Source organism: Sparus aurata, chromosome 17 (genome assembly GCF_900880675.1).
Source record: "Sparus aurata chromosome 17, fSpaAur1.1, whole genome shotgun sequence".
NCBI classification, from domain to species: domain Eukaryota; kingdom Metazoa; phylum Chordata; class Actinopteri; order Spariformes; family Sparidae; genus Sparus; species Sparus aurata.
In genome coordinates, this window is record NC_044203.1 from 10014130 (window position 1) to 10041471 (window position 27342).

The following is a 27342-nucleotide window of genomic DNA, read 5'->3' on the forward strand; positions in this document are numbered from 1 at the left end:
GACATTTTTGGAGCCGGGTGCCTCAAATCAAGTCGTCAAATAATATGACACATCACATCATATCAACTTGAACATTTCTGACCTCCCACTGCAAGAAAAGTACAACGGAACACCAATCAAATCAGTCTGTTCCTATTCGACCACTCGATGCAAATCCATGCAGCCCAAGTTCAGATAGCAGTGGCTGTCTGACGTCACAGCACAACAGCAGCACCCATGTGGAGAAGGGGAGGGCGTATCTGTAGACGACGGTGTTGGTATGGTGAACGGAACATTTTCAAGTACAACAGTGCTGTAAAATCAAATGTTTTACATTTCTCCTCTATTTTGTTAATATATACCATGAAGCTGCAATGCTGAGTGCTCACTCGACAAAGAGACATCATTTTGTTGCAGTTGTCCTTGGTGTTCTCGGTGACGTTTGGTTGGAAGTTGGAAATTTCAGCCAGGGAATTCTGACCTCCCACTTTGACTGGAACTGCAGCATTAGTTATAGCTCCTTAATGGGAGACCATTTAATATGTTTTCCAGATGTTTTCTTATTCCGAGAACAAAAAAACATCAAAGCAGCAGAAAGAATATCTTCCTCACACGCCACCGTCTGGATCCTCTTTGGGCCTGAAGAGCAGAGGGCACCAGAAGTGCGGCTGAAAAGAGAGGACAGAATTTCACCCTCATGCATCACACACACAGGTTTCTGAACCTCCCCTAGTTACACGCAGCGATGCATACCTTGAAATAGAACGAAGTCAGGCGGCACATCCTCCTTTTCGACCTCTTCCTCAGGATTTTGGCATGCAGGTACTCCGCTCTCTCCTCCGCGGCGGTGGAGAAGAATCGCTCGCACACCATCAGCCTGAGCTGGGACACTTTGGAGGCCACCAGGGCCATGATGAGCAGGGTGAGCAGGATGGCCGCCAGAGGAACGACAGAGGCAGAGAACAGCAGCTTGGGTTTGGGAAGGCACTGCTTCTCAAACAGGGTCACAGAGTAGGAAAAGTCTCCTCGGTGGTATTCCTCGACAAATCGTATGCCTATTAAAGATGCAATCCTCTGAGAAGACACAGGAAGGTGTGTGTTAGTGGTCGCCTGACTGGAAAGAAGGAATGCTTGTAAATGCGGAAATGTATAAACGTTTCGTCACTCACCTCGATGCTTATCAACAGCGGGACGTGGAATGGTTCCAGCTCTGATAACTTCTCCGTCACAGTATCGACAAAGTAGTACAACAAGGCGTCGACAGATATGAAAAAAGCCCACGCTACAAAATGGGAGGCTATCGGAACGCCAAATTTCACCATCGCCTTCCCCTCTTTGGTGGTCGGGCGGGCGGAGGGGATGGCGGTGTACATCTTCTCCTCCTTCGGCGTGAGGGGGAGCACGTGGGGCCGCCCTTCCGCCTTGCGCCTCTCGTCGAGGCGAACGAATTTGCTGCTGATAAACCTGTTGTGGTATTTCATGTCGGTGCGGAACTTCTTTATGTGCAGGGCTATGAACATCATGAGCACGAGGAGGCTGACGGCGGGAAGCATCCTTTTGCCCACGGAGGACACCGTGTTCGTAACGGACTGCGCGTACTTCACAGTTTCGTTCAGAACCCGCTCCGCGTCGCTGAGCTTCACGCTAAATTGTCCCGATTCCAGTCTGGGTGAGACCTCCAGTTTGGAGTCGAGGTTCAGAACCCCCAAGTCTGTAAACCCCTTCAGCATGTTCCCGATCCACTTGAGCATCTTCACGTAGTTACTGAACGGGGCGCTGATGGCTGCTTTCTTGGCCTTCAGGTTGCAGATCATGCTCCTCACCAGGCCTGAGAGGTTTTCCAAGGTGTTGCGGATATTTCTGAGAACCACTAAACTCGTCCCGGCGGTCAGGAGCAGGTTCCGACTCTTCTTCATGAAAATGGAGATCACAAACAGAGTCCCTAGGCACCTCACTTTCTTTGATAGGAAGAGGGCAACGGTCAATAGTGTCCCAAAGCAGCCAGCAATTCCTCCAGCCACTGCTAGCTCGTAGCTCAGGGTGAAGAGGAGGTACAGGAGGAGCAGAGAGCTGAGGAGGAGGCTGGAGAGGCCACAGGTGAGCAGGAGGATGAGAGTTCTTTGAAGGCCATCCCTTTGTCCAGTTGTGAAGACATCGACGGCAAGATCAGCGATATCCTTTAAGCGCTGTTGCACTGAGAGTAACATCCTTGATATAGTTAGGGCAATCAACGCTGCCATGTAGAATCTGTCATGTGTTCTTTCGCATGTATTCTCAGCCTCCTTAAGTACGGCTAAAACAGGAACTCCTCTGTGCCCTCAAACCTCTGTCATTCATCAGTCATCCCTTTTTTTTCAGCCAAATGCAGAAGCACACAGAGACTTACAGCAGCTTAATTTAGACGGCTGTTTGAGAACAGAAAAGTGCAAAGCTGTGCACCCATTCAGATTATGTGGTGAATATACACAACGACGTTTCAGCGACATCAAACCTGATCCGAGCTCCGAAATACCTTTTAAAAGGAGTAGGTGACAGCACACTCCTCTTCACAGTAACAAGGAGAAGAGTTATGATTTTTTCATGGTATAATAATATGGTCACATTGTTGAGTTATGAATTGTACTGTAAAATGGAATTCATGGAAAGATATCTGCTTTTAAATATAATCCAATGATCCATATAATGCCAAAGCCTAAATTAGTCCAATATTTTGGTTTACACCCAAATTCCCGCATATCTAATGACATTCGAGTCAGCCTCAACTGTGCCCTGTGTTAAGTTCTATTTAGCAAATGTTATCATACTAACACACTTAATTAAGTTACAAAAATGTTACACATTTAACTGTAGTGGAGCCAAACAACCACTGGTTTTAACATTTTAATTATAGCAGTTTGGTTTGTGTGATTTAAAAAGTAGATTAGTGTCATAAAAACCACCTGCTTTCTCAATTCATTTATGCACTTGGCCTTAATTGTCAAGTCAGCAGTCTAGCTAACAAGCTCAGCCACTTAGCTACAGTACAGTCCTGTATATTGTTTAAAAATGGAAGGCAAAAGGTAGCTCAGCTACTCACGAACACTGACTGCATACATATCATTTAAATTGTGAAATGCTCTATCCTCTGTCTGATAAATGGAGCTACCAGACATCTGCACTTGGTCTTAATTGAAGTGACTTAAAGTGACTCATCATTCTCTGATAACTCTTTGCATTTTCCATTATAGCGATTCAGTTTACTAATTACTATTAATGTTCACACTACAAGCAACAAAAGTTACAAAACAGCCCAGCACGACCAGCTAGATTGTCCCCAAGTTGCAGCTGAAAGTTGAGGCCGGCTCAACTGTGATTGTAGATTGTCGCTGCATTTTGCTTCACATCGCCTGTAGTCTGAACCACGATGACGTCATCTGGGTAATCGCAGCGTAACAAAGTATGGCATGGAGTTTCAAAGATATGGACATTCACTCGGCAGGGGACTGATGATACTATTGGTAACAACATGGGAATTGTAGGATCCAGTGATTTTGGACCCTGATCTGGATAACCAAATGTCGGGATTTCTCAGCCTCCTCTCAGCGCCCCTTTATTGGTTACTTCTTACTTACCTTTGCTGTAGTTTCTATATAAACATGTTACACTATTGTGTGTTAGTGTATCTGATCATCACCCAACACTTGGCATCAGTGTAATATCAATTTTTTATTTTTTAATTTGAAAAATAACTTACATAAATCTCTGTACTCAACCATACTTAACCAAGACATAGCCTTGGCATTAACACATTGCACCAAAAAGAGAAAATTAAAAGGCATTCAAAAGGATAAATAACATATGTCTTTGTCATCATGTGAGGCATTTTTCCTGTTCCAAAAGAGTTTATCAATCTATTCATGGTAGCTTGTTTATTCAAATTCTGACATCTAAAGTTATGTACAATGAAAATTAAAATGAAAATATATACTGTAGCTTGTTACAGCGACCAGGTTTTCTTGGACATTAAAAGGTATTATCATCATATGGAAAAGGAATAATGCCTCAGTTCAATTTCATCCAGACATACTGCAACTATAAGATTCATATACTTCCCAGACATGAGAAGTATTTGTAATTACTAAAAATAGAAAATAAAAAATAAACTGGTCTTGGCTTTTAAATAAAACTAACAAAAATATAGTAAATTAATTTCATTTTCATTAAAACAAGAAAAAAAAAAACATTTTCTGTGGCAATATCCCTTATTTGAACTTGTGATTAGCTCATCCTCACAAACAGTGCCTGTAAAATTGAACCACAGCAACACTCATCTCTTGCATGTTTGCTGCCTCTTGATTAGGTATAGACCTCTTGCTGTACCAATACAGATTATTTTTGCATGTTCGTCAACAATACTGAAATAAAATACACTTGCAATCACAACTGTTTCGTCAACCTCCATTAAATATAAAATATTTTCCTTGTCACTTTTTTTTTCTCAAAAACCTGAAAGAAAACATGACCTTGGGGGTGGAATGTTTTTGTTAAAACTTCAATAACTGGCCGTGGAAGACCAAGAACTAATTTGCTGTAGAGCTCAATTTAAGGTGAGGGAGAAAAGTAATGAAGTTGACATGCACTGTACAAGAAACTGCAAAAATTCCAAATATCATCTTTATCAAAACATGCTGAGTTACTGTAAGGTGTGCCCAAGCCATGTTGCAGAAAATCCTTTTCAACATGCTTGTTAAACAAATCAAATCTAAAATAAAATACATACTGAAACAATACAGAACTGTAAAATAACCAACAGTCCTAAAATCTGGACAATATCAGGGGACTGAACAATGGTAGCAATGAATAGTACAATGAGAAGTACCCTGGGACAAGGAAGAAAAAGAGAAACATGTACAATTTGCACATAATGTTTATCTTTATAAGGCGTGAGCCTTTTACAATGAAATAAATAATTTACATTTATTTTCATTATCACTTTTTGTCACATAAACATTTTCTGTTAAATAACTCCAAAAGTTTTCTTTAAGTTTCCCTTATCTGTATGTCTGCAAAACACAGACTCATGAATGGTCTAAAGAATGATAAACAATGTCTTTTTTTTCATCACGATGTTGCATTCACTCCCCTTGAAAACCATGCACTAGTGAAATTTATCTTTAAAAATAATATAAATTGTTGAAAATGGCTGATCTGTTTTATTTATTTTTCTTCATCTTTTTTGCAAGTTGCAGCCTCAAGAAAATAATTTTCTTTCTTTTTTTTTTTTAAATTCAGCTAAATTTGTGTCCATGCAAATGAACTAAAAAGGAAAAAAAAAATCTTTTTCTCATTTAGTTTTCATACAATATATCAACAGAGAAAGAATGATGGTAGATTGTACATCTTTTCATGGGGTTTGGATCGTTACTGTATATTCTGGAGTGTTTGATGGTAGCCACTTCAATATTGCCTCTGATTAACTTTGAAGTCTTTCTGGTGATTTACCAGTACAGTTTGATTCAGTACATAAACCTAGAGTATGCAGGGTATTTCTTTTGGGATTTGGGGGAGTGTGGATACAAGCTGGGACACACCTCACCCAAAGTGATGGTCTCCAAAACTCCATCTACACAGCTAGGTCTGTTGGCGTGGCGTGACCAAGCATCTGGTTAGAAACACTGTCACCCCCTTCAGATACAAGTACATCGACATTAAAAGAAAAAAAAAAAAAAACAAATGAAAACAAAACAAAAAATCAAAGCAGAACATTTATTTTTCATTCGAAAAGGGCTTCTGTAGAACTCGTTTAGCGGTTCCCAGTACTGACCCCCATGGCTTCGAATTGGATGAAAACCTGGAATTGATCGATTCCTCGTGCTAAGGAGTTCATTCCAGCTTCCTCCAAACAACAACAACAACACCCGGCAATCCCAGCCGCCGGGCGCTTGCAACACGCTTCGCCACGTGCACAATGTGCGCGACGTTTTTGCTTAAAACACAGGATCACGTTTGCACCCCTAGAAACAGGCTCAGAAGACACAACATCAAGCATGCAGTGTAACCGGGGGGCGTGACCTGTAATCGCAACACTGGCTGCTACAACAACGCTATCAGTCCACACGCTGCTATGATCGAGAGAAACTGTCCAGTGAGGATTGGGAAGCTCTTCTTGTCAGTGGGGCCAGAGTAGGGTCCACCAGTGAGGAAGGAGGAAAGAGCTTGAACCAGCCAATCACCATGTTGGACAGGTCCAGCTCATCTAACAGTATCTGAACTGCTCCCATGAATGATTTATGGTCCATACGTCCATAGTCGCCCCAAACGATGACCTGCAGAGAAGAACATAGGAAAAGAAATTAAGCAAAAAGATGAGACATGTTTAAACAAAGAGAAATTAACTTGTTTTAGGAAGTCTGATTCTGAGTTTCTGCTTTAAGTACCTGTAAAACCTTCCCTCCCGGACTCTCCTCAAACGGCAGTTGCTGCTGGTAAAGAGGATCCAAGGTTTTTCTTGCTACTTTTGTTTTCTTTTTGGCTATGCAGACTCCATTTTCCAAAAGGTAGACCTTTACATATGGTGCTGAGAAGAGAAGAGAAGAGAAGAGAAGAGAAGAGAAGAGAAGAGAGACAATGTTACATGTTACAACATGTACGACCTCTTCATTTTATCCCTAAAGAAACATGTTTTTTCATTTTCCCTTTTATTTTAATTACCTGGCAGTGCCTTGGAACCTGGTTTTCCCACAAGGCCACGGGCTCGGATGACCTCCACCTCCAGTGCTCCTTTCTTGTCCACCATACCAATCTGGATGTCGCCTGAACAACAAATACAGCCAACTTTTAGCACACTCCCAACCAGATATGTGTCACTATGTAAGATCTAAGTATATGGAAATTAGTAAGTATAGTTGACCGTATATAAGGAATACAAAACTGTATGCTATTTCAAGGACCTATATTTTGAGTCTATTGTATTAATGTTTGTCTTGTTCTCACCCATAGGTGGAGTAGCCAATGTCTGTCGTCCAACCAGCTGGGCGGGGCCGAGACCATCCAGGAAGTCACTGAACTGGGCATCCGAGGAAAGCCTCACACCAGGGAAGATGAGACTGAAACAGATTAAGACACGCAGGCTATCACAGAGCTGAAGGGTATAGTTTTGTTGATAGTAAACAAAGCTGTAGTTACATGTAACAAGGATGAGGAAGGGTGAAGCCTAATATGATTAATCAAATCAAGAACAAACTGCTCCCAGTAATATATGTATGAGTGTCCCCAGAATCGGACTCTTTTTTCCTTACTTTCCCTCGGAGCTGTAGCTGTTCATGCTGCCGTCCGTGGACTCTCGGCTGGCCTGACGAGTCATCCTGCTCCTCATCTCCACCGCCAGGCCCGTCTCCGTACTCCTCTGGATTGTACTGCGTAACTTCTTACCTCCTGCTTCTGTAAACACAGTGACGCAGGCAAAAGGAAGACAGATGGAGAGAGAGAAGGAGGGATAGAGATTGTCAGTCCGTGACACTGAATGTTTTTGTGACTCATACAGCACGCTGCATTCACATGGACTATTACTGAAACACCTGTGTTTTCATTGGCTCATTGAAAAATCATTAGGGGAGGGCAAACCAAGCACAGAGACAGCTCTGTGAATGAAAATGAATCTCTGTATCATGACACGAGTAGAGCCTATTCTGGGAAATATCATTGCAATTTTACCCCGGCAATCAAACAAGGCCACTTCAACGAGCTTTACAGAGTTTGGCTCTTTGTGTAGCTGTTGAACAGAACAACATGTACAACACTCTCTGTGCTCCGTGCAACCACACTGCCTCCGGGTGTCTAGCGGGAGTCGTAGCGAGTCCATACTCCACCTACAAACATCCAGCATCTACCCCTCGATCCTAACTGATCCAAGACGACAGCTGACTCCCCCCATTAGCCCTGCTGCTGCTCATCTCAACCCAGTCTGCCTGACAGTTTGCGTGTGGGGCCACGTGGTTGCGCCTGTGGCAGGCATACACATACCTAGGCAAAAGGATTCATGCTCTACACGCCCGGCAACCGGCAGCACACAACACATACCAAACATTTAACATTTCCATATCCATTAAGAAAGAACCTAGAAAATTCTCCTTTACTGTGAGTAAAGAGACATTGCAGCGTACAGTAAAGATGACATGAAATCAGACGCATTAGATTAGCTCTGTTTGTATTAAATGCTTCACTGCATATGTTCTCATTTAGCCGTTAAGCTGGCAGGTTATCACCTGAAATATCTATATATCTTTATAAAAGCTGGAACTAAAATTGAACATGGCGATCATCATCAAATAATAAATGTTGCCGCAAATATTATAGTTATGGAATTTCTTTTTTTTCTTTATCAGTAATCAAATGAATGCACAATGACAGCAGCATGTTATCAGGTAATGTCAGATAATCACCACCAAGCCAGACAAAAGTCATAACAATGAGTTACCATCGACTCACAGTTTACAACCACCAGGTGCAAGTGATGAACCAATCAGCTGTCTAAGGCTGCAACTAATACTTTCTTTTATTGTTGATTATTCAGTTGATTATTTGGTCTATAAAATGTCAACCAGAGAATATTCACGTTTAAGTGGGTGGATTTAGAGAATTTCTGATTCATTAATCATCAAAATAGTTGGCGATATTGTAGCTGACTAGTTATCAATTAAACAATTCATTGTTATGGCTCTACATCTATCTGTAGACCTAATGTAAGTTTCACTTCATAATGTTGCAGTCTGTATGGATGACTCACATCTAGACTGCATAATTCTTAATCCAGCCTCATTAAGCGCCCCTTTCTGCTGTCTGCACGCTCCCTCCTCTCTGCTGCCTCGTGTCTGAGGAAGAGAGATGCTCCTGTGTCCTATCTCACACAGGCAGAAACAGACATGAATCCTTTCAGCCTTGAAATCTCAGTTATTCAGCTGGCTCCCACCTCCTCTTCCTGCTCTTCACACACTACAATAGGAGACAGAGATATAGAGGTCGTCTCTGACGTCTACAGCAAACCACAGCTCGTAGACCTCCTCTGCCAGTCAGTGGCTGGCCGGATGTTATCAATCAATGTGAAAAACACATCAATTCAGCGAGCTGTGTTCGATCTTAGCATTTATGCTACTGATCAGATATGTCCTTATCATAGTCCTTATATATCAATGAATGGGCAATCTTATAAAACAATAATTTTACATGAGATGCTGACATTTTTCTCAGTGCAAATGACAACAGATTGAGCCATGGACATAGATTTTTAAGACTATGATATAGCAAATCTGTTTCCATACTACATACATCCTTAAACATATGTATCTACTTTACAAAAAATACTGCATGAAAGCGATGGCAGGGAAAGAAAAGGTGTCAAAGACAGAACCATTACCAACATTGTTTGAAGAACGTGGTGGCCAAGCACTTTTGTAAATTATCTATCAAGCATGAAACAGCAGTGGCCTAAAAGTTAGACAAAGTGGCTCATCGCCAGGTCACTGCCCCCAAATCTCCGCCTTGCCAGAGTGGAGCTGTTCTGCAGCCAACAGTGGAAAGTGGGAGTAAAACTGGTCTCAAGCTGTAGCAATAGGCAATATATATAGATACGTAGACATAAAAGAGTGAAAATCTTCTACTCCTCCATTCCTCTTCTTTTTGTCTGTAAAGAAAAAACCCTCCACTACTAGAATAGGAAATGATAAGAGCATCATGGGAGGTATGAATATAAATACAGTAGGCGTCATAGTTCAGGAAATTTGAAGCGACAATCATAGAACAATGTTGTAATCCTAGGCTAAATAAACACTACCACCCACAAGAAACTAAACAATGATTCAGTCCAGTTACTGAACCTTTGCTTTCTTTCACAGGAGTCGGATTTAAAATCATCACCATTAACTGAGGTATTGGTGAGACTAGCATGATTAGAATACACCAGCAAACAGACTGGTTCCTCTAACAGCCATCCAACCACCACCACCACTGGTGGCAGTAGAAACAACAGAAGTAGTATATGTGTTTAACTACAAATGATAGCCTGGATGATTAATAGATTATTCTTGACGCAGAAATATCAACTTTCAATTTATAATAGTACCAGAGTACGCACAGCTCAAGCAACCTCTTATTATTCTAATTAAACTACACTGTCATCTAATGACTAATTAAACTAATTGCATCTTTCGAAACTGCCCCGGTTCTCTCTACAATCAATACCACTGCATTTTCTCACTAATCCTCAATCCATCTCCTCCCTGTTTGCCATCCCTCAGTTGAAACAACACTACTGCCCCCCAGACAGCTGCTGCTGCTGCTGCTGCTGCTGTGACCCTTCCCCGCATGTCGTCTTACCTCCATCCTCCTCATCGAAGGAGTTCATGCAGGGGAAATAGACAGCCAGTGCTTCAAACGATGCAGACAGGCTCATCTTGCTCTGGGAGCGCTGGATACGCATCCCGGGAGCTGCAGCGGAGGTATCGTGCCCCTGCCTGCCCATGGTGACCGGCGGCCGTCCTTCTCAATGCGGTGAATCGAATGTGCAAAATGCTCACTGGCAAAGGTTTGCAAATCAACTAAACTCTAATCTCTTTGATAGATTTCTAAGCCTAGTAGTAGAGGACTCTATGCTGCAGGAGATCAGGTCTGTTCTATCATCTAGTCTGTCCCTGGATGCTCTGTAGACTGCATCATAGGGGGAGCTGCAGAAAAACGTTGCTTCAGTTGCTGAGTCTTGTGCTGTCTGGGTCTGACGCTCCTGCAGCACCTCTTTCTTCAGGGGGGAGGGGAGAGAGCTGCATCGCGCTCCACCAATCAGGGAGCGGGGCTGCTCAGGCGCACCTCGGTGGGCTCTGCGGGTGAACGAGCTCTACCCGGAGATACTGAGCCCCTCCTTCGTCCAATTCTCACCAAATTTTTTTAACCTCCTTTTTTTATCATCTGCTTTCTCTATTTTCTCCCTTTGCTCGCTGTTGTTGCTTCTTTTGCGCTATTCATCACTGTTATTCTCCTTTTCTCTCCGTCCCCTGTCCCACCGTCCCTCCCTCTCCCCCATCTCATCCACAGAGGCCAGTGAAAACAAGCTGTCATTAGGTCTGCCAACGGCCCTGCTCCCTTTGTGAGAGGGCTGCAGCCACATGGCGATCACTCAAAGTTCACGTGCCAAACTCTGCTCCTTTATTTCTCTCATATATGCCACAGCTGTGTTGCGTTGAGTTGGAATTTAATTTTGCCTTTGCTGGCTGTTTTCATAGCGGCTGGGAATTAAAAATCCGAGTGGCCGATCATATTCAAGTGCTGGAAGTGTCATCTATCTTCCCTCCACCTGCTCAGTGACACAGCTTTGTTGTGTTGAAATTAGGTTCACTTGATCAATCACAGACAATCAGACGAGCTCTTTGTTTGAATTAGGGTCAAACTTTCCCAAACATGGACCTTTTTTCACTCTACTTCTGCCATTTGTGGCCAACTGAGGTCAGCCTATTCAAACAGTCCAGAGCGGAGAGACACAGCAAGAAGTGCTACGACGAAAGATAACTTCATTGGTGGTCCCTGAAGTTTAAATCTTCTACTGGCAATGTGTGTGACAGGTACAATATAAAGCAACTGTATGGCTTTAAACTAAACTTCAGCCCCTCTGCTCTCTGTCATCACTGCTGCTTGGTTTAAAATGAAGTGAAACTGTGCGGCTTTGACACATGACCAGGGAACTAACTGTGGTGCTTTTGATCTGAGCATGCATCTGGCAGAATAGGAACAGCACAAGACTATAATGGAGCCTCTCTGCCCCATCATAAATATAGCAAGCTCCCTGTAGTGTTATAGCTGAGGCTACTCTAAGAGACACAGCAACCTACTTCCACGAAGAAGCCTCTTAATGCGCAGCATCAATTTGCAGATTTCATCTAGGTCAGCACAGCCAAAAACAACACTTCACGATTTCAGCTAGGGGGAAACTGGACAAACACACTCAGTTACAATCAAACCAATTGGGTCATTGTTAATGGGCCTTCTAAGAGTCTTTATTTGTTTGAGGAGATAAGCTTGTGCTCGTGCTTACTCCAACTCTCCGGTCCTGTCTTTGTGGGAATCATGTGTATTTTGTAGGGTTTTAGCCAAACAAGCAATGTGGCCTAAGGATTCAAGGTCAATCTGTTGTTCTGTTGGTAGGTCCACCACTGTGGAGCATGTGAGCTTGAGCAGAGTATGAGCGAGAAAGGAGCGTGAGGGTTTTGGACGGAGTGCAAAGAGTCCTTTTTACCAGCTGGAACATCGTCTTATGCACCACTCCATCCCACTCTAGTTTTGCTTTTTTATCGCTCACACAATGAGTCCAACGCGGGATGCATCTGAGTGTAACTTGAAATAAATCATTTCTACTTGGAAACTGTGGTTTCGGCTGCTGGGTTATTTTGGATGCAAGGCAACAGTTTAAGCTAAAATACAGCGCTGTACAATTTTTTCGAGCAGGCGGTGAGCGATTTGAGTGGAGCAGGCTGAAATCTGAGTGGAGCGCAGAGCGATAATGAGCAGAGCGGCCTGGAGCGGCTTTGAGCAGGGGAGCAGGGGGAATGAACATCTCTGTGAGGGAGGAGCGGAAATTCTCACTGCACCACTCCACTCACATGCTCTGGTCTACTACTGAGCAGACTGCCATGTTATTTTGTACAGACATGCACAATCCCCACAGGATGAACTCCACCGGTGATTGACTTTTCTTGTTGCACCATCCGTAGGTTGACATTATTGTGGCATGTCTTCATCCTTCATCCACACTGCTCAGAGAATGAATTAATGAATGTTCCCCTCAGGATGAATCTTAAGAGTTCTGGTGAGTCTTTCACTGGGCTCCTCAAGGATCAAAATCTCATTCCCACTGATTCTTTGCAAAATCACACTCATATTATAACATTACATTGGTTGAATGGTCGTGGCTGTTTTTTTTTCTAAAATTAGTGAGCAAAAGAAAAGACTTGACATTTTTCATGTGTTTTCCAATGAACTGCTTTTGGAAGGAAAAGTGACTTGCATGAATGCATGCTGAAAATAATGACCCAAAACACGCCAGGAAATGACAATTCATCTCTCCTCTCTCTAAATCACAGAAAATGCGTCATTGCGCACGCGGCAAAAAAACATTTGGCACGTGTTGCTTCAACTTTGGCACAGTTTATTGCTATCCATCCACCCACTGCAAAATGACAGAAAAAATGACAGAAAAACACTTTTCACCATCATACGCCCATTACACCTGACACGACACCTAAAGCAAATACAGTGATTAATTATAATCGTCGCAAATCTGTTCAATATAACACGTGAATGTGTGTTCAAGGTACCTGAACCTCTGTACCTCAAATGAAAAGCTACAAGGAAACTATCATTTGCCTGATAATACACAACATTACTCACAAAATAAAAGCCTATTTAGAAGAGATTGAAGCGTTTCAAACAAGTTCAAAATTGTGCCCAGAGCAAGGAAGAATCTGGGTCCTTTTAGTGCATGACCGTTTAATGCTGCACTTCAAACATCTCTTCACAGAAAATGCATCAGTGTACTTACAAAGACAAGATTGTTGAATTAATGAATTATGCTCTAAGGGAACATGAGCCCCCCTCAGAAGGTCTTTTTCTTAAGTTTCTTACTGATGGGGAATCTCCATTTTAGGCCATGAGGGTGTTCACTGATTTCCCAACAGCACGACTTACAGTATGCATGTTAAAACACACTGTGCAACATGTCTGGTCTCACTCCAATCTATGACTAACCTACTTGACCATGACAACACAACTGGAAAACGCAAGCACCTCAGAAGGCAGGAATCTAAATAATTTTGAAAATTCTACTACAACAACAACAGAGCGTAATATCCCAGAAGTCCTATGTATGTAAGGTCTGTCTGGCAGGCGGCAGTGATCACAGGCGAAAGCCATCGGAAGTCTTTCGGATTGATGAGGCAGGGCCAGGCCAAGCGTCAAAGAGCGTCTCTGGCGCTACACACTGTAAACACAAGTTAATGGAGAGCTCTATCCCGAGCACTCACGTGAATGGATGTAGGTAAACACACACATATGAGTTCAGTTTACATTCCCCGCTGCCTACCTTGATGCAAACCAGTCCTGCTGTCTGGAAGTGCAGTCTCCCCCCTTGTGTCTGCCGTCAATTACGAGAAGCCGTTTGTCGGGAAACAGCTCTAATTACAAAATAAAACTATGATATCACGTTTGAGTTTACTACTCAGCTCTACTCTCACATCACATCACATTGAAGCTCAATTCATAGATTTTTGGTCATTCAGTGTGAGACAAATGTAACATTACTGCCTGTGTTGATGTAGCAACATTGATTTGGAGTTGTGTTGGTGTCTACCCACAGAATGGAAGTCCAATATTCACTGTTTTAGCTCTGGTTTGCTCTCTACTCACTCCAGAGAATAAAACAATTTAAATCTTGGAGCCTTTAGCTTGCGAGATGTACTTTGTCTGTGTACTAAGAAAGTGCTGCTCTTAAAATATTTTTAGTGTACTGAGGCTAATTAGAGCAATGACACTTGTAAAGCAGTAAAACGGAAAGAAAAGAGCTGAAAGAGGCTAAAAAAGCGAGGAGGTGTTGGGAGGTGAATACTTGATTCAGTTTGATATGAAATACTAATTCATACAGCTTTAAAGCTTGTGTTGCAATTTAAGGTACAGGCTGTAGAATACTTCTTGACTATGAATATTATGAATATTAAAACTCTGTTTCATATACAATGAAAGACTTCACACCCAAACATGTACACACTTTGTGTCCTGCCATTCTTTTCACACCTTCACTGAAAAGGTTCAAACCTGCAGTGGAAGGTGTGAGGTATGAGGAGAATATCTGAAACGTGAATTATAGTAGGTGTAGCAGTTGGAACAGTCTGTCCCCTGGCTGCCTCCCTCCACTCAGTGGTGCAAACACTGAAAGTATAACAGATGGAGAGAGAGACCGGGGATCTAAATACTGCCAAGCTTTATATCTGTATATGAAAATTCCTGTAAAACACCTCTGACATCACTCCAGCTGATTAGTCAGTCACAACAAACTCGTGTCTAATGTAATAATGTGTGAGAAAATTGCTACACAAACATGCCACCATGGCGTGATTACTTCTCATTCTGAAAGAGGAAATAAGTGTGGTTTTAACCATTTTTATTAAGAGCAGAAACATCACCCTCACGCTCCATGACTAGACCGACCACACTATTTTTCTAAGAGTGTGTCTCATCAGGCTTCCTCTTTGACTGACAGCTACAGAGTGGTGCTGTCAGCGTTTAAATTCAAAAACAATCACAAGAGGAAGTCATATTTTTAGCAGCAGCTAAATCTAATGCAGGTGGAAGTTCATTTTTAGTCAATTCAGATGATAGGCAAGAATGTACTGTGCTGAACTGTGGGACATGACTTTACAAGTGTATTCTTAACTGTGTCCAAGCCTCAGACCCAGGCAGGAGGAGACATATGGCACGAGCCACACTGCAGGCAAAAAACAGTGAGCAGCTGGTGGAGCATGGCAGGGTTTAGAAGATGATTCAACAGCTTCCAAGTTGAGCTTATGGAGATAGAGTTTAGAACTAAAAAGACTATTGAGTATTTAACTGTAGCTTGAAATGTCACATCCTTCAGATGGTCTGCTAAAATTAAAGTGTGTCAATAGTGTGAAGTTTGTGTTAAATGAGAGCTAAATATAAAAACAGTGTAAAGATGATGTTGTGAACACTTTGCTGCTCAAGATTAAGTTAGTTCAGTACACTTCCCTTTCAATAAAACAACATAGTTTTTTTTGTCCAGTGCTGTTTGATATATCCACTTCATTTCCACAGCCTGCTGTGTCACTGTACATATATAATCAGAATTAAAATTAGTATCTTCATTCTCATCATGATCACTGAAGCATGCTCCTGCATAACTACCGCAACATTAAAAAACATCTTTGATACAAGAACATTGGTTAATTTCTTGGATAAAGCAAAGTACACTGTCTGCTAGGAGAGGCACCATGTGCTGCCGTGAAAACAATTTATTTAGGCCACCAAATCTCACATCCACACCACAGCTCGTGAATAAACATAAGGTCATCAGTGATTCTAATACAACACTTACAACTATTTCAGGCATATATTTATCTTTGTGCCTGTGATTCTACTGCCATAAAAAGTGCTTCAATTCTGTGCACAGTGAAGTACCTGAAGAGGGCAATATTGTAAAAATGTGCAGGGGAAATAGATTTTCAGGATAGAATAGTAAGAATGCTCTTGTGCCTCCATGAACTCCGACAGTGAAGTATTACTGACGTATCAGGGGTGAAAAAAACCTAGCACTTCATTAAAACAACATCACCTTAATTTAACTGCAGTGCTTCAGATACTAATCCGTATACATGATAACAAAATGCAACCGATGGCTGTCTTGTTTAACTCTGACCTAATGTTTTCAGATTTTGTTCCAGGTGCACACCTGGAGAAAATGCACAGTGACCATAGAAACAGAAACCCAACCCCTGCAAAACTCGGTCCTTTTTTGCATTTACATGACAAGCCGTACAGAGTAAACAGGTGCACGCATTAGCTTCTGACAGTGGGCTTTAAGTGCCATACATCAGACTTAGACATTATTGTAAATGTAAGCAGTGTGTTAAGCTACTCTTTAATAATCCCTGTGGAGGCATTTGTTTACTACATTCAACCCATCCTAAGTATTTGGAGCAGTGTGTAACCCTGGTTTCATAGCACTGACAATTAACGGACATGACAGACATGTTCCAGATAGTAGAGGGGAAACCGGCTTGTTAACCACTGAACCACCATGCACCCAAATTAATTTGTATTCAGTATCAACAATACTGTGTTGTTTTGCCAGGCTTCTTAGAGTTGACAGCCTCACAGCTGCATAATTACGGGATCATAACAAACAGATACTTCATTTAAATGATTGCTGTGTAGTAGGCTGCCCTGGGCACATGAACCAAGTTGTCAGATGGCTCAGTCCATTAAGACAAAATAGCAATAACTGTGGATACAACAGCCAATTTGCTGCACTCAATTGTGTTGGGCCAGCAAATCATTAGCAATAGATTCCAACTCCAAATGCACCACCACTACGGTGGATACAAAACAGTCCCTGGTATTAATTCCGTTGAAATGTTTACAACCTAATAAACCATGGGCAGCTAGTTTGAACACAAGGATGTTACAGGGTTGTTGTTGACTCACTACACAAAGAAACAATCATCACAAGGATTTTCTTAGTGCATGCATTGTAGGTTACTGATCAGTATGTTGCACTGTTGGAATATTGAAGTAGATCCATTCAGAGAATTTTAAAGTCATAAAAGCTTTGTTGCTGCTACAGTCGATCCACTCACATTTAGGTCACTGCAGAGATGGCTCATCTGAGAGCTCAGCCTGATTAACAGGCATGAGTCCTCTTGAGAAATGTTGTAATAGAGTTGGAAAGAGAGGGAAAGACAGGAAGGATAAGATCATGTAGGGCTGGTGAAGGAAATAAAAAAGATGAGAAATGAGAGGGAAAAGGACAGAATTGTTGTGATGATAGTGAGACACAAATATCAGTTAGATGGGAATGAGAGAATAAGTAAGGGAGACTGGGGGACAGGGAGAAAGCAGAGGGGCAGTGGCATCCCTCAGCCTCAGCTCTACCTGTTCTGGTGTGCTACTTTCATGCATCATCCTGAGAGCAGCATGTCTGCTCTGTCCCCCTTGGAGATTAATTAGCAGCCTCACCTAGCGCAGGAGCTGCTGAGATAGGCACCCAACTCAACTCAGAAGATAAATTACCTCAGCTGAAAGCTCAAAGTTCAGCTATTTTACCACATACAAAACAGACTGTCTGCGGACTTTGGAGGTCCAAAACTACATCACTATCTGGTAAGGGCAATAGAGGAGTGCAAAAGGGAGCAGCAAACGCATTGTTCCCTATTCTGTATACATTTGGCTATTTTGGGAATAATGAGTTAGGTGGCATACATACTCCGTACTTTACTGTGAGAATATTTAACTCTTATTAAAGTTTTGAATTTATCAAAGAATAGTGAACCTGGTATGTACAACTTGTCAGATAGTGCTGGATATTTTGATTCTGAAGGCATAAAACAGTTGCAAAACATGCAGTATGCATCATTAACAAATTGTCTAGCAGTGTGAGTGAGGTGCCAGCCAATGCGTCAACACTTAAAAAAAATCTTGTCTTTTCTGAGTCAATAGTAAGACAGTAATTTGACAGGTTGCTTACAGAGCCTTTGCAGTACCTTCCATTTGAAAACAGTCCAGGGGGGAAATGTATAACACCAACTGAGTGAACTGTCATATTTCAATGCTTCTCTTACGGATACATTTTCAGAGAAGGTGTCACAACTGGTCCAAATAGTGAGCTTCTTTCGGGGACAGGTAGAGAAAAGTAGGACATAACAAGAATTACGCTAGAATACTCAAGGCTACAGCCAGAGGAACAGGAAACTAAATAATACTGACAAAGGATTACACCACATACTCACAATCTTCCCCACTGATTTCATCTTTTTCTTTTATCTAGACCACTGTGGGTAGCCTTGTCCCTTTTTGCTCAATACCCTGTATTTTCTTCACTGTATTCCCCCCTCAGCCTTTATAGTTGTATAGTGCTCTGTTGCGTTGTAAAGCCTATTGTTGATTATGTTTCTGGGCACCATCAGGACTCTTAGACAGAGGCCATTATGGGGTAAAATGACTGAAATAGATTATCAGGTTGAGGTGTTTGAGTGTTACATACTGTGTTGTAAAAATGGTTGAAAAATAACTTAATATTTCTGCAATATTATAAAAGATCGCCCTTCTATTATTTTTCCATCCTGTAATTATAATGCAAAAAGAGAGAATAAGTGCTTCATAGGACAGAGAGAGCTGCCTCAGATATGCATGCTGGACAGAAGGCAAAGAGAATCAGTATTAGTCCCATTAGTCGTGATTCTAAAAGGTCCCCAGAAGCAGTCAAAAAACCCCTGTGTCCGGTACAAAGTGCATTATAAAAACACTACTTCACACTGACAAAGCCATCATAGAGTTTTCGACTATCAGTGCCAACATGCACATGATGTGGTGTTGTGATACATATTATGAAGACTATTGAGAGCTTCTATCTTTATGTTGCTCATCATTCATGTTTCTCTCTCTCCTCTTCTCCCCTTTCCTTCATAATCATACTAGTACTGGTCTTGATTTTTCAGTTTATACAACCAGGTTATGCCACGATCTTCTTAAACCAATGATATTGTGTGCGGCCACACTTTAAATCTGTTCTCTTTGCTGCTATCAGCAGCATTCACCTCCAGCCTCCCAGGGACCTCATTTATACACACATTTATAGACACACTTGCACCCCAGCCTGGTGAACTTTGCATGAGCTTTATGAACAATTAGCAACAGCGGCACACTCCTAAGCTGCATGTTTGGGTTTGTTTGTCAACCCACTATTTGGTCCACGGAATAATATGTGTTGCTGTCTTAATTTCCTATACCAGTGTCCTGATCTCATCTTCCACATTTATTGGTTTTTTTTGTTTACACATTTGGTCCATGCTTATACCTGACTATACCTTTTATTCTGCATTATATAAGGAGAAATCACAAGACAGATTCCTTCAATTTACACTGACAAACCAGGTTTTTATGCTACGCACCTTTTATGAATTGAATGTAAGCAAACCATCAAAAATTATCTTAAGACTAAGTTCAAGTTTAAATCTACAAATATTTTTACAAATGAGGCCCCAGGTCTGAGCACTTCACATCCACCCAGATCTTGGTCATTCTCTTCATCTAGTCATCATAACCACTGTCTAGACTCTACTGGGGGGAATCATGCACTCCTTCAAAAATGACATCACGGTGGAGTCTAATCAATCTTAATTGTCAATCAGTACATAGTTGTTCACTCATATTAAGTCTGTCCTGACTTAAATGTGTTGACAATACCTGAAAGTAAATGCTAAGAGGTAACAATATAAGTTTTGTTTTAAATGAAAAAAACAAACAAACAAAGAAAAACACTGAACATCTTTCAGTGACAAACATATAAATATATATCCCACAGCCAGTAATGATTCACAGTAGAACTGAACAGAAAACATCAAAAGCACTTCAATACTGTAAACTGCTGACAACATCTTCATGAGCATGCGTTTTATGACAGACTCCCACTAAGAATATGTAGCACAGATAGGAAATGCACTGGAACTAATAGGCAGAGAAAAACAGGTGTCCTTTCGGATGTCAATCGGATGGGGGAAAAAAGGATATGCTGGGAATAACGAATGGAGGACGATTTTCAACAAGCTTGCAAGATTTGAGTGTTACTGTGTGCTTTAAGCTGAGTCAGGCTGTGGAGCAGCAGTTTGGTTGGGTTTTAGGAATAAAGTGCCTCTATTGAGTTTAAAACATAATGTAGTAGGGACCACAGGACTGCTGACTCCTGGATGGGACAAATGAGCATAATAAATCAATTTGATTTTTCAGCTTGCTCATGATGACCAGTGTGCCTACCAATAAAGCCCAATAATGAGCATATGCATTAGCCTGACATTATTTTCTTCTTTTAGTGCAAGTTCCAGTTTACTAATAAGTGTTAGTTAGTGGAGTTAAAGTACACGTTTTGATGCTGAGATGTGGAGTCTGGAGAAGTATAACACTTAAATACTCAAGTAAAGTAGAAGCAGCTCAGAATAGTACTCACTCAGTACTTGACTCAATGTACTTAGTTACTTCCCACCATGGACATAGTTTGTATGTTCTGAAAAATGAATTGCCTTGCACCGAGGACTGTGAGGACTAAACCAGCAGTTCCTCCAGCGTCCAGCTGCTCACTGTGTATACACTCCTCATGGTGGCCACCTGGGAGCACATCCATTCCATCTGACTAACCTGTGTTTGTCAAAGCATGAGTCGTGCTGCTTGGCTGAATAGCCCCTCCTCCACCAGCACTTGGCAGTGCACACAAACTGTTGAGCAAGCTCTTTAAATCGACCATCCTTTGAAAGCACCCTTCAATTGGACGATGAGCCTCTCAGGATAACACACAACACAGTGAAGTAGGGCAAAAGGCAGCTTGGTAGTGTTTGTGCTGGTGCAGAACCAAATTCACATCTCAAATATTGAAAGGCAGACGAATGTACGCACTCACAAACTCCATCTGATGCACTTAGAAGCTCTGAGTGAAATATTAATAGCTCTAGAAGATTCAGGCTGTTCAGACTGTGCTGCGTCTACATGGAGAAAGAGGAGTGTGTGCATGCGTGTATAACTTTGTTCCTGTGATTGTGTTAAATCGTCTCAAAATAAAAGCAAGAACAACTGTCAGTTGGTTTCTGTCTGTTAACAAAAGCAAACTTCTAATGAGTGTTCTTGTTCAGTAATAAAAGCATCATTCATAGTCAACAAGACAACACTTGAAGAGCTGCTTCACAAAAAATGCATTGCTGAATATGCCTTCTTGTTACTTCCATCTTCCAGTCACCTTATTTCAAATAATACCATACTTTAATGCCACAAAATAATGCTAATTGACATATTGATGTGATTGATAATAAGTAGATATGATTATCCAGCTGAGATAAGGCAGCAGCCCATGTGCCAGTCACCTCACAAGCCAGCAGGACAGAGCAGTGCCACGTGAGCACACCGCTTCGCCTCATTCTCTTTTCTTACCATCATCCACTTATACATCTATCTCTCAGTCCTTCTGCCAACGCAATCCAGCCACATCTGGACAGTGTTGATGAATAAAAGTTATTATTGACCACTATAATTTCAAAACTAGTAGATGAATATTTGCTGAATGCTTAGAGATGCACCAGAGAGACTAATCGACTGACCTTCACATGAGCAGGCCTGACCCCAATCTGTTGCTGCTCGCCACCTGCTAGGCTGTTTATCACACTGTCTGACTTCTGCTAATGCAGCTCAACCCTTCTCAAATGATTACTGAGTGCTATTGAAAAAAAGGAAAGTAAGAGAGAAAATAATATGCTGAAGAGAGAAGAAAAGGCTTAGCCCCGTATATGTAATATTTCCAACTGCAGAAAAATACATGTTGCTGTGTTCGGCTCCAGAAAAATAGGTTTCTTACCACCAATACACCCCTTCATGTCTGTATCTCACACGTGCACACATTCTCACATGCACTCATAGAGACAAATATGAACATCTGCAGATGTCCACAGTTTGAGGTAGTGTTTTCCAATGAAAGATCACAGTCCCCATGACCTGTGACAAGCAGCTGAGGTCTTCAATGTGGCACGAAGTTCAAAGCTGTTAAATTTGTAACACAATTTCCAAAATGAAGTGACAAATTATTACCGCAGCACAATTAATCATGAGCATTTCACATAAAAACACAACAGCAGTGGGGCAATATGAATGAAAAGGAAACAAAGGGAGGTAGAAGGAGAAATAGAAGGGGATTTACAGGAGTTGCTACCTAGAAGAAAGACAGAGAAGGGTATTAGGAAAAAGTCAGTGCAGAGTCCAAAGCCCTTCCGGAGAAAAAATGGGAAAAGAAAGAACTGGCGAGCAGTGGTATTAGAACAACACTAAGCACAGAACACAACAGAAACTCACACAGACAACACACAAGATAGATGTACATGTGTACATACACTGGCTGTGCTTATGGATCCCCTACCTGTTTGGCTGAGCTGAGAGGTGCTCCGGCTCTTGCGTGACATGCCAACCATGGCCTGCATTTTGGCACCAATGCTGGAGCGCCTCTTCTTGTCATCAGTGCCTACCGTGCCGACCGCCGTGTCTGACTGGCTGCCATCCGTCTTCTCCAGGTTACACATGTCGCCGCTAATGCTTGTGCTCTTGGTCATGTTCACCCCGCCCGACGAGCCCATCTGCCTGTTTTTCATTTTGGATGCAAAGTCACTGTCAGCCACCACCATTGACAGGGGGGCAGGCGAGGACAGAAAAGAGAGGACAGGGCAGAGGAGAGAGGAGGCCAGAGGAGAGGATGTGACAGGAGAGATGATGGAGGAGGAGACGGGAGGAGAGGATAGAAGAGGAAAGAGGAGTGGACAGGAGAGGGACAGGAAATGAGAAAGTTTGGGGTGAAAAGGAGAGAAGGACAGAGTTCAGGCACAGGACTTCATGACTTACAGTATGACTCAGGTTAGGGCTTATGGTGGATGTACTGCAACTGTTCATGTGGTGAAAGAGAAGCTATCACATACTGGATTTGGTTCATGAAATCGTTGTGCACAAACTGAGGAGCTGTTGACCTGCGAGAGTTGCATTATAATGCATTAGAACTTTAGAAGCCTTTTTGTGAGATTTTCAAATCTCTTTGTGCTTCGTCTCTAAGCATCAAATAAGTTTTCTTTGGTTTGAGTTTTGACATTTCCTGTAGTACTGCTGTATTACCAGTTTAGTAATGACACGTACAGTATGTAGTGACAGTCAATTTGTTTGCCGCTTATCCACAAAATTGCTGAACATTTTTAAGACTTCTCATCCATGTTAGCCAAAAAGTTGCGACTGAAGGGTCATTCGTGACCCTGGAAACAGCAGTTGGCAGACAGTGGGATGTATGAAAGCTCCAAGAATAGTACTTGTTGTCTCCGTTTTGCCAACTGCTGTTCAATTTCAAGAATGAAAGTTGCCTGCAGACTTTTCTTGTAGACTCAGTAGACTCTTCCTCCTTCAAAAAACACTTGCAGAGCTGATTTTTTTTTAAAAGGTTTGTAACCTGCATTGTATATGTTCACAGCTGTTTATGCTGGTACTTTGATGTATTTCTTGGCCCATCACTGCCACCTGTAGATCAGTGGAATACTGTGTACTGCACCTCAAAATACATTGCCCCATTGTGCTCCTAATGTCCAAAATTTCCACAGGTGACCATCAAGTTTTAAGTCAGCATGGAGAAAGGGTCCTTAAAGTTTCGTAGAAATCTGAGCATCTATGTATTACAAAAACTGTGCAAACTTCATCTGCTGAGAAAGATGTTGTGATATTATTACAAGCTCCAGACCAGCTAATAATGGACCTAGCTGTCATTATAAGACACCTACTTGAACTTCCAATATCATAATTATCATAAACTGTTGTGTTTAAAAGATTTGACCAATTTACTCGCAAACATTTATTTTAGTTGAAACAATTTGTTGGTTGAACAAGGAAAAAGATGACGATGATTAGTATCTATGTTTCATGTTAAAACTCTTGACTTTGAGATAAAAGGAAATTCAAGTTCATCGAAATGAACATCTACTGATCTCCTGCACTCTTGCAGGTACACCTAGAGATAGAAAGTAACTTGCAATTTATCTAATCCAGAGTTATGACACACACACACGAAGTACTCTAAATTGTGTTTCAAGAGCATTATTCTCCAGCTCTTCCTGTAAAGGAAATAGGCCAGTGTCCAAATTAAGGTCTCATTTCAGCTCAGCTAGTAAAATTATCTTGAAGAGACAAATTACATTCTGTATCATAGGCTCTGCATTGTTAATAGGATGAGTTACGTGTCGCGCCCTCAGGCTACTATTCCTTCATTAAAGTGTCTGACCTCTACCATGTAACTGTCTTATAAAGACAACTTATGGAGAGACATGTTCACTAAAAGCAGAGTAGAATCAATTCATTACGACAATTGACTTCATCAACTACTTCAATTAGGCTCCTTCAAGTTCTGCTCTTTTACATATTAGACATTAACGTTCAACTCGGTTGTATTTGAATTAAGAAAATTATCCTTTATAATCAAGATTACATCTGACATTGTTATATAATTTCAAGTTGCAATACCGTGTCATTAAAGTTGAGTGATGCTTTTAATTAAAATGTTAACCTTTGCTAGAGTTTCAGCAAGTCTAGCACGCAATCATAGCCGGTCCCTGTGTTTTCAGGCCTTATGTAGACAGGGAAGAGGAGAGAGAGCAGCTCTTGTTCTCAACTGGTTAAATAAACAAAAACTAATGTGCAACATAATATTTCATGAGTGTATGAGAGCTCATATTGATCTTCTGACTACAAGCAAGAACACTATGCACTGCCACACTGGAATTCTGAAAGAAGCTTGTGTCCTAAATAAGAGGTTTTAGTAAGTCTAATATTAGTTGCCAGCGGCTGGTTAAATAAGTCAGACATGCTCTAGAAGAATGCACACACTTCATACCTCAGCCTGCAGTATGAAGCTTTTTGTTTATGCAACTTCTGATGCCAGTGGGTTCTGTTATGGATCAGCCTGTACTTTTATACATAAATATTGAATGGTTATAGGGGGATTAGTGCCTTTGATCAGTTAATGCAGCCCAGAAGCTTTGAAGAAGACTTCAAGCAGCTCAACTGCCAACAACAACATGGGCCAATGTGGTACAGGTGACATTCTAAAATATGCTCTTTTACGATCATCACGGTGAGGCTGTATTTCATCTGGTCGACACAGGGCAACAATGCTGCCCCTTCCATTGCAGCAACTATCAGCACAGCGGCAAGGTCAGTTGGACTGGGACACAATTGCCTCTCAAATCTGTTATTATTGACAGCCAAGGTTGAGATGGATGAGCACAGACACGTGAGCACAGATTCTATCAAACAGAAATTCAGGTTGCATGATACATAAAAAAAAATATCTAATAATTGAAGGGCAAGAAGCTGAGCTGAGATTAAGTTTATTAGTTAATTTCTCTAATATGTTCCTAATCTAAACTGACATCTTGTTGGTTGAAATGGATATTCTACAGGTCTAACTGGACACTCTGAACTGATACAACTGACTGAAAGTAAACACAACTGTGTAAAATAAATGTGTAAAAGCATCTGCTCACTGTTCCCGCAGCACCTCCTCTCATGACTGTATCTCCACTCTCTGACAGGTCTTGGCACTCAGGCTGTTCTCAATGTGTAAATGTGCCTGCCTGGAAAACTGGGACTCTCGGGGGATTTCTGATTTTCAACCTCAGCCCAGAGAACACAGTGTTCCTCATCATGCAGATTGCTCACCGTGCATTTTCATCTAGGCCAAGATGTTCCAAAGGCAAAACAAAGCCTGGCCATTTTTTGTCTTGTGAAAGTGTTGGCATTGTACGGCCTTTAAATGGGGTAATCTACATAATGTAAGATAACCATAAACTATAACCATGAAATAAAAGGCTAAGTAATCTATGACTTTCGCTTCGTAACCATTTACAGTCATCAGTAACCTTAACATCAAATGATTTTTTGAAAATTTCATCTTTAAAAAAAAAAAAACCTATATCAGCCAGAAAAAGCTGCTGTGTAACTTAACTTAACATGGTAACTTTATGTTTAGAAACAACAATTATTGCTGTTAACCCAATGTTTGATTGCCAAGCAACTTTCTTTTACTCAACTAGGAAATACTTGATCCTAAATGCTGTATGTATACATAAAGTGCATCCTACGGTGGCCCTGAGGGCTCACGGCACTGCAACTTAAGAAAACACATGCAAATTAAGAAAACATCTTCATCAATTTGACCACACATGCGCAGCTTTTAGAAAACGCGCTGCAAACACCACAATGCAACACATTAGAAAAAAGCGAGGCGAATAGACCGCAACACAACGGAAGTGTTTTCAGAGGACACTTAGAAGCGATGCACACATCCGGACACGCTTGTTGTTGGCGTGGATTTTGAGTCACACCGCTATTAAGGTTCTCTTTCCATCAATTGTGTTGGAAAATGAGATAAAAAGTGTTTTTGCTTTATTTTAACATTGTGATTGCATGATTCAGATATCAGCCTATTGCAGTGATCTGCTGCTAAACTATCGTTAGCATTTTGCCTGTAATAAGCGATAGTTTAACAGCATATCACTGCAAAAGGCTAATATTATATTATATCATATTATATATTATATTAAATCTGTGTCAACAACAAGCATGTCCGGACGTGTGCATCACTTTGAAGTGTCCTCTGGAAACATTTCCATTGTGTTGCGGTCTATTTGCATCGTTTTTTTCTAATGTGTTGTGTTGTGGTCTTTGCAGCATGTTTTCTAAATGCTGTGCATGTGTTGTCAAATTGATAAAGATGTTTTCTTTTTTTCTTGTGTTTTGTCTTTTTGCATGTGCTGCAGTGCTGTGAGCACTCAGGGCCACCATAGCATCCTGTCCTCCTATATTTCCCCTCCGGTTGTTTACCTTTCACTGCTTCTTTATCAGGTGAGGCAGAAAACAGGTTTCCATGGCAACTGTGCCCCTGGCAAAAACATTAGCATGTGTACATGCCTGTCAACATGGCTCCAAAGTTTTACTTTGACACAGAAGTGATTAATTAGAGTCTGACGCTCATACTGAAACATTATCATGAGCCTTAGAGGGAAC

At 41.4% G+C, this 27342-nt stretch overlaps 2 protein-coding genes across 35 annotated transcripts in view; both read right to left on the minus strand.

Moving 5' to 3' along the window:
• Positions 1-300: 300 nt before the first annotated feature.
• dcstamp (dendrocyte expressed seven transmembrane protein) lies at positions 301-2186 on the minus strand. Its single transcript, XM_030394859.1, has 3 exons — positions 1149-2186; positions 733-1053; positions 301-647 (listed from the first exon to the last, which is right to left on the minus strand). Exons 1-3 carry the CDS (start codon positions 2184-2186, stop codon positions 588-590), a joined length of 1419 nt encoding a protein of 472 aa, XP_030250719.1. The 3' UTR covers positions 301-587.
• Positions 2187-3664: 1478 nt separating this feature from the next.
• rims2a (regulating synaptic membrane exocytosis 2a) overlaps positions 3665-27342 on the minus strand; it is a 148663-nt gene continuing 124985 nt past the window's right edge. For 16 of the 34 annotated variants that reach the window (XM_030394748.1, XM_030394749.1, XM_030394750.1 and 13 more), the window contains 5 exons: positions 7257-7398; positions 6952-7064; positions 6670-6771; positions 6396-6535; positions 3665-6284 (listed from right to left, as the gene is read on the minus strand). In XM_030394748.1, coding sequence (XP_030250608.1) covers positions 6081-6284; positions 6396-6535; positions 6670-6771; positions 6952-7064; positions 7257-7398 — 701 coding nt within the window. In that variant the 3' untranslated portion in view covers positions 3665-6080. Of the gene's footprint in view, positions 6285-6395; positions 6536-6669; positions 6772-6951; positions 7065-7256; positions 7399-10329; positions 22646-22672; positions 22918-27342 lie in introns of those variants that run through there. The other 18 variants (XM_030394743.1, XM_030394745.1, XM_030394746.1 and 15 more) reach the window with 3 other exon arrangements.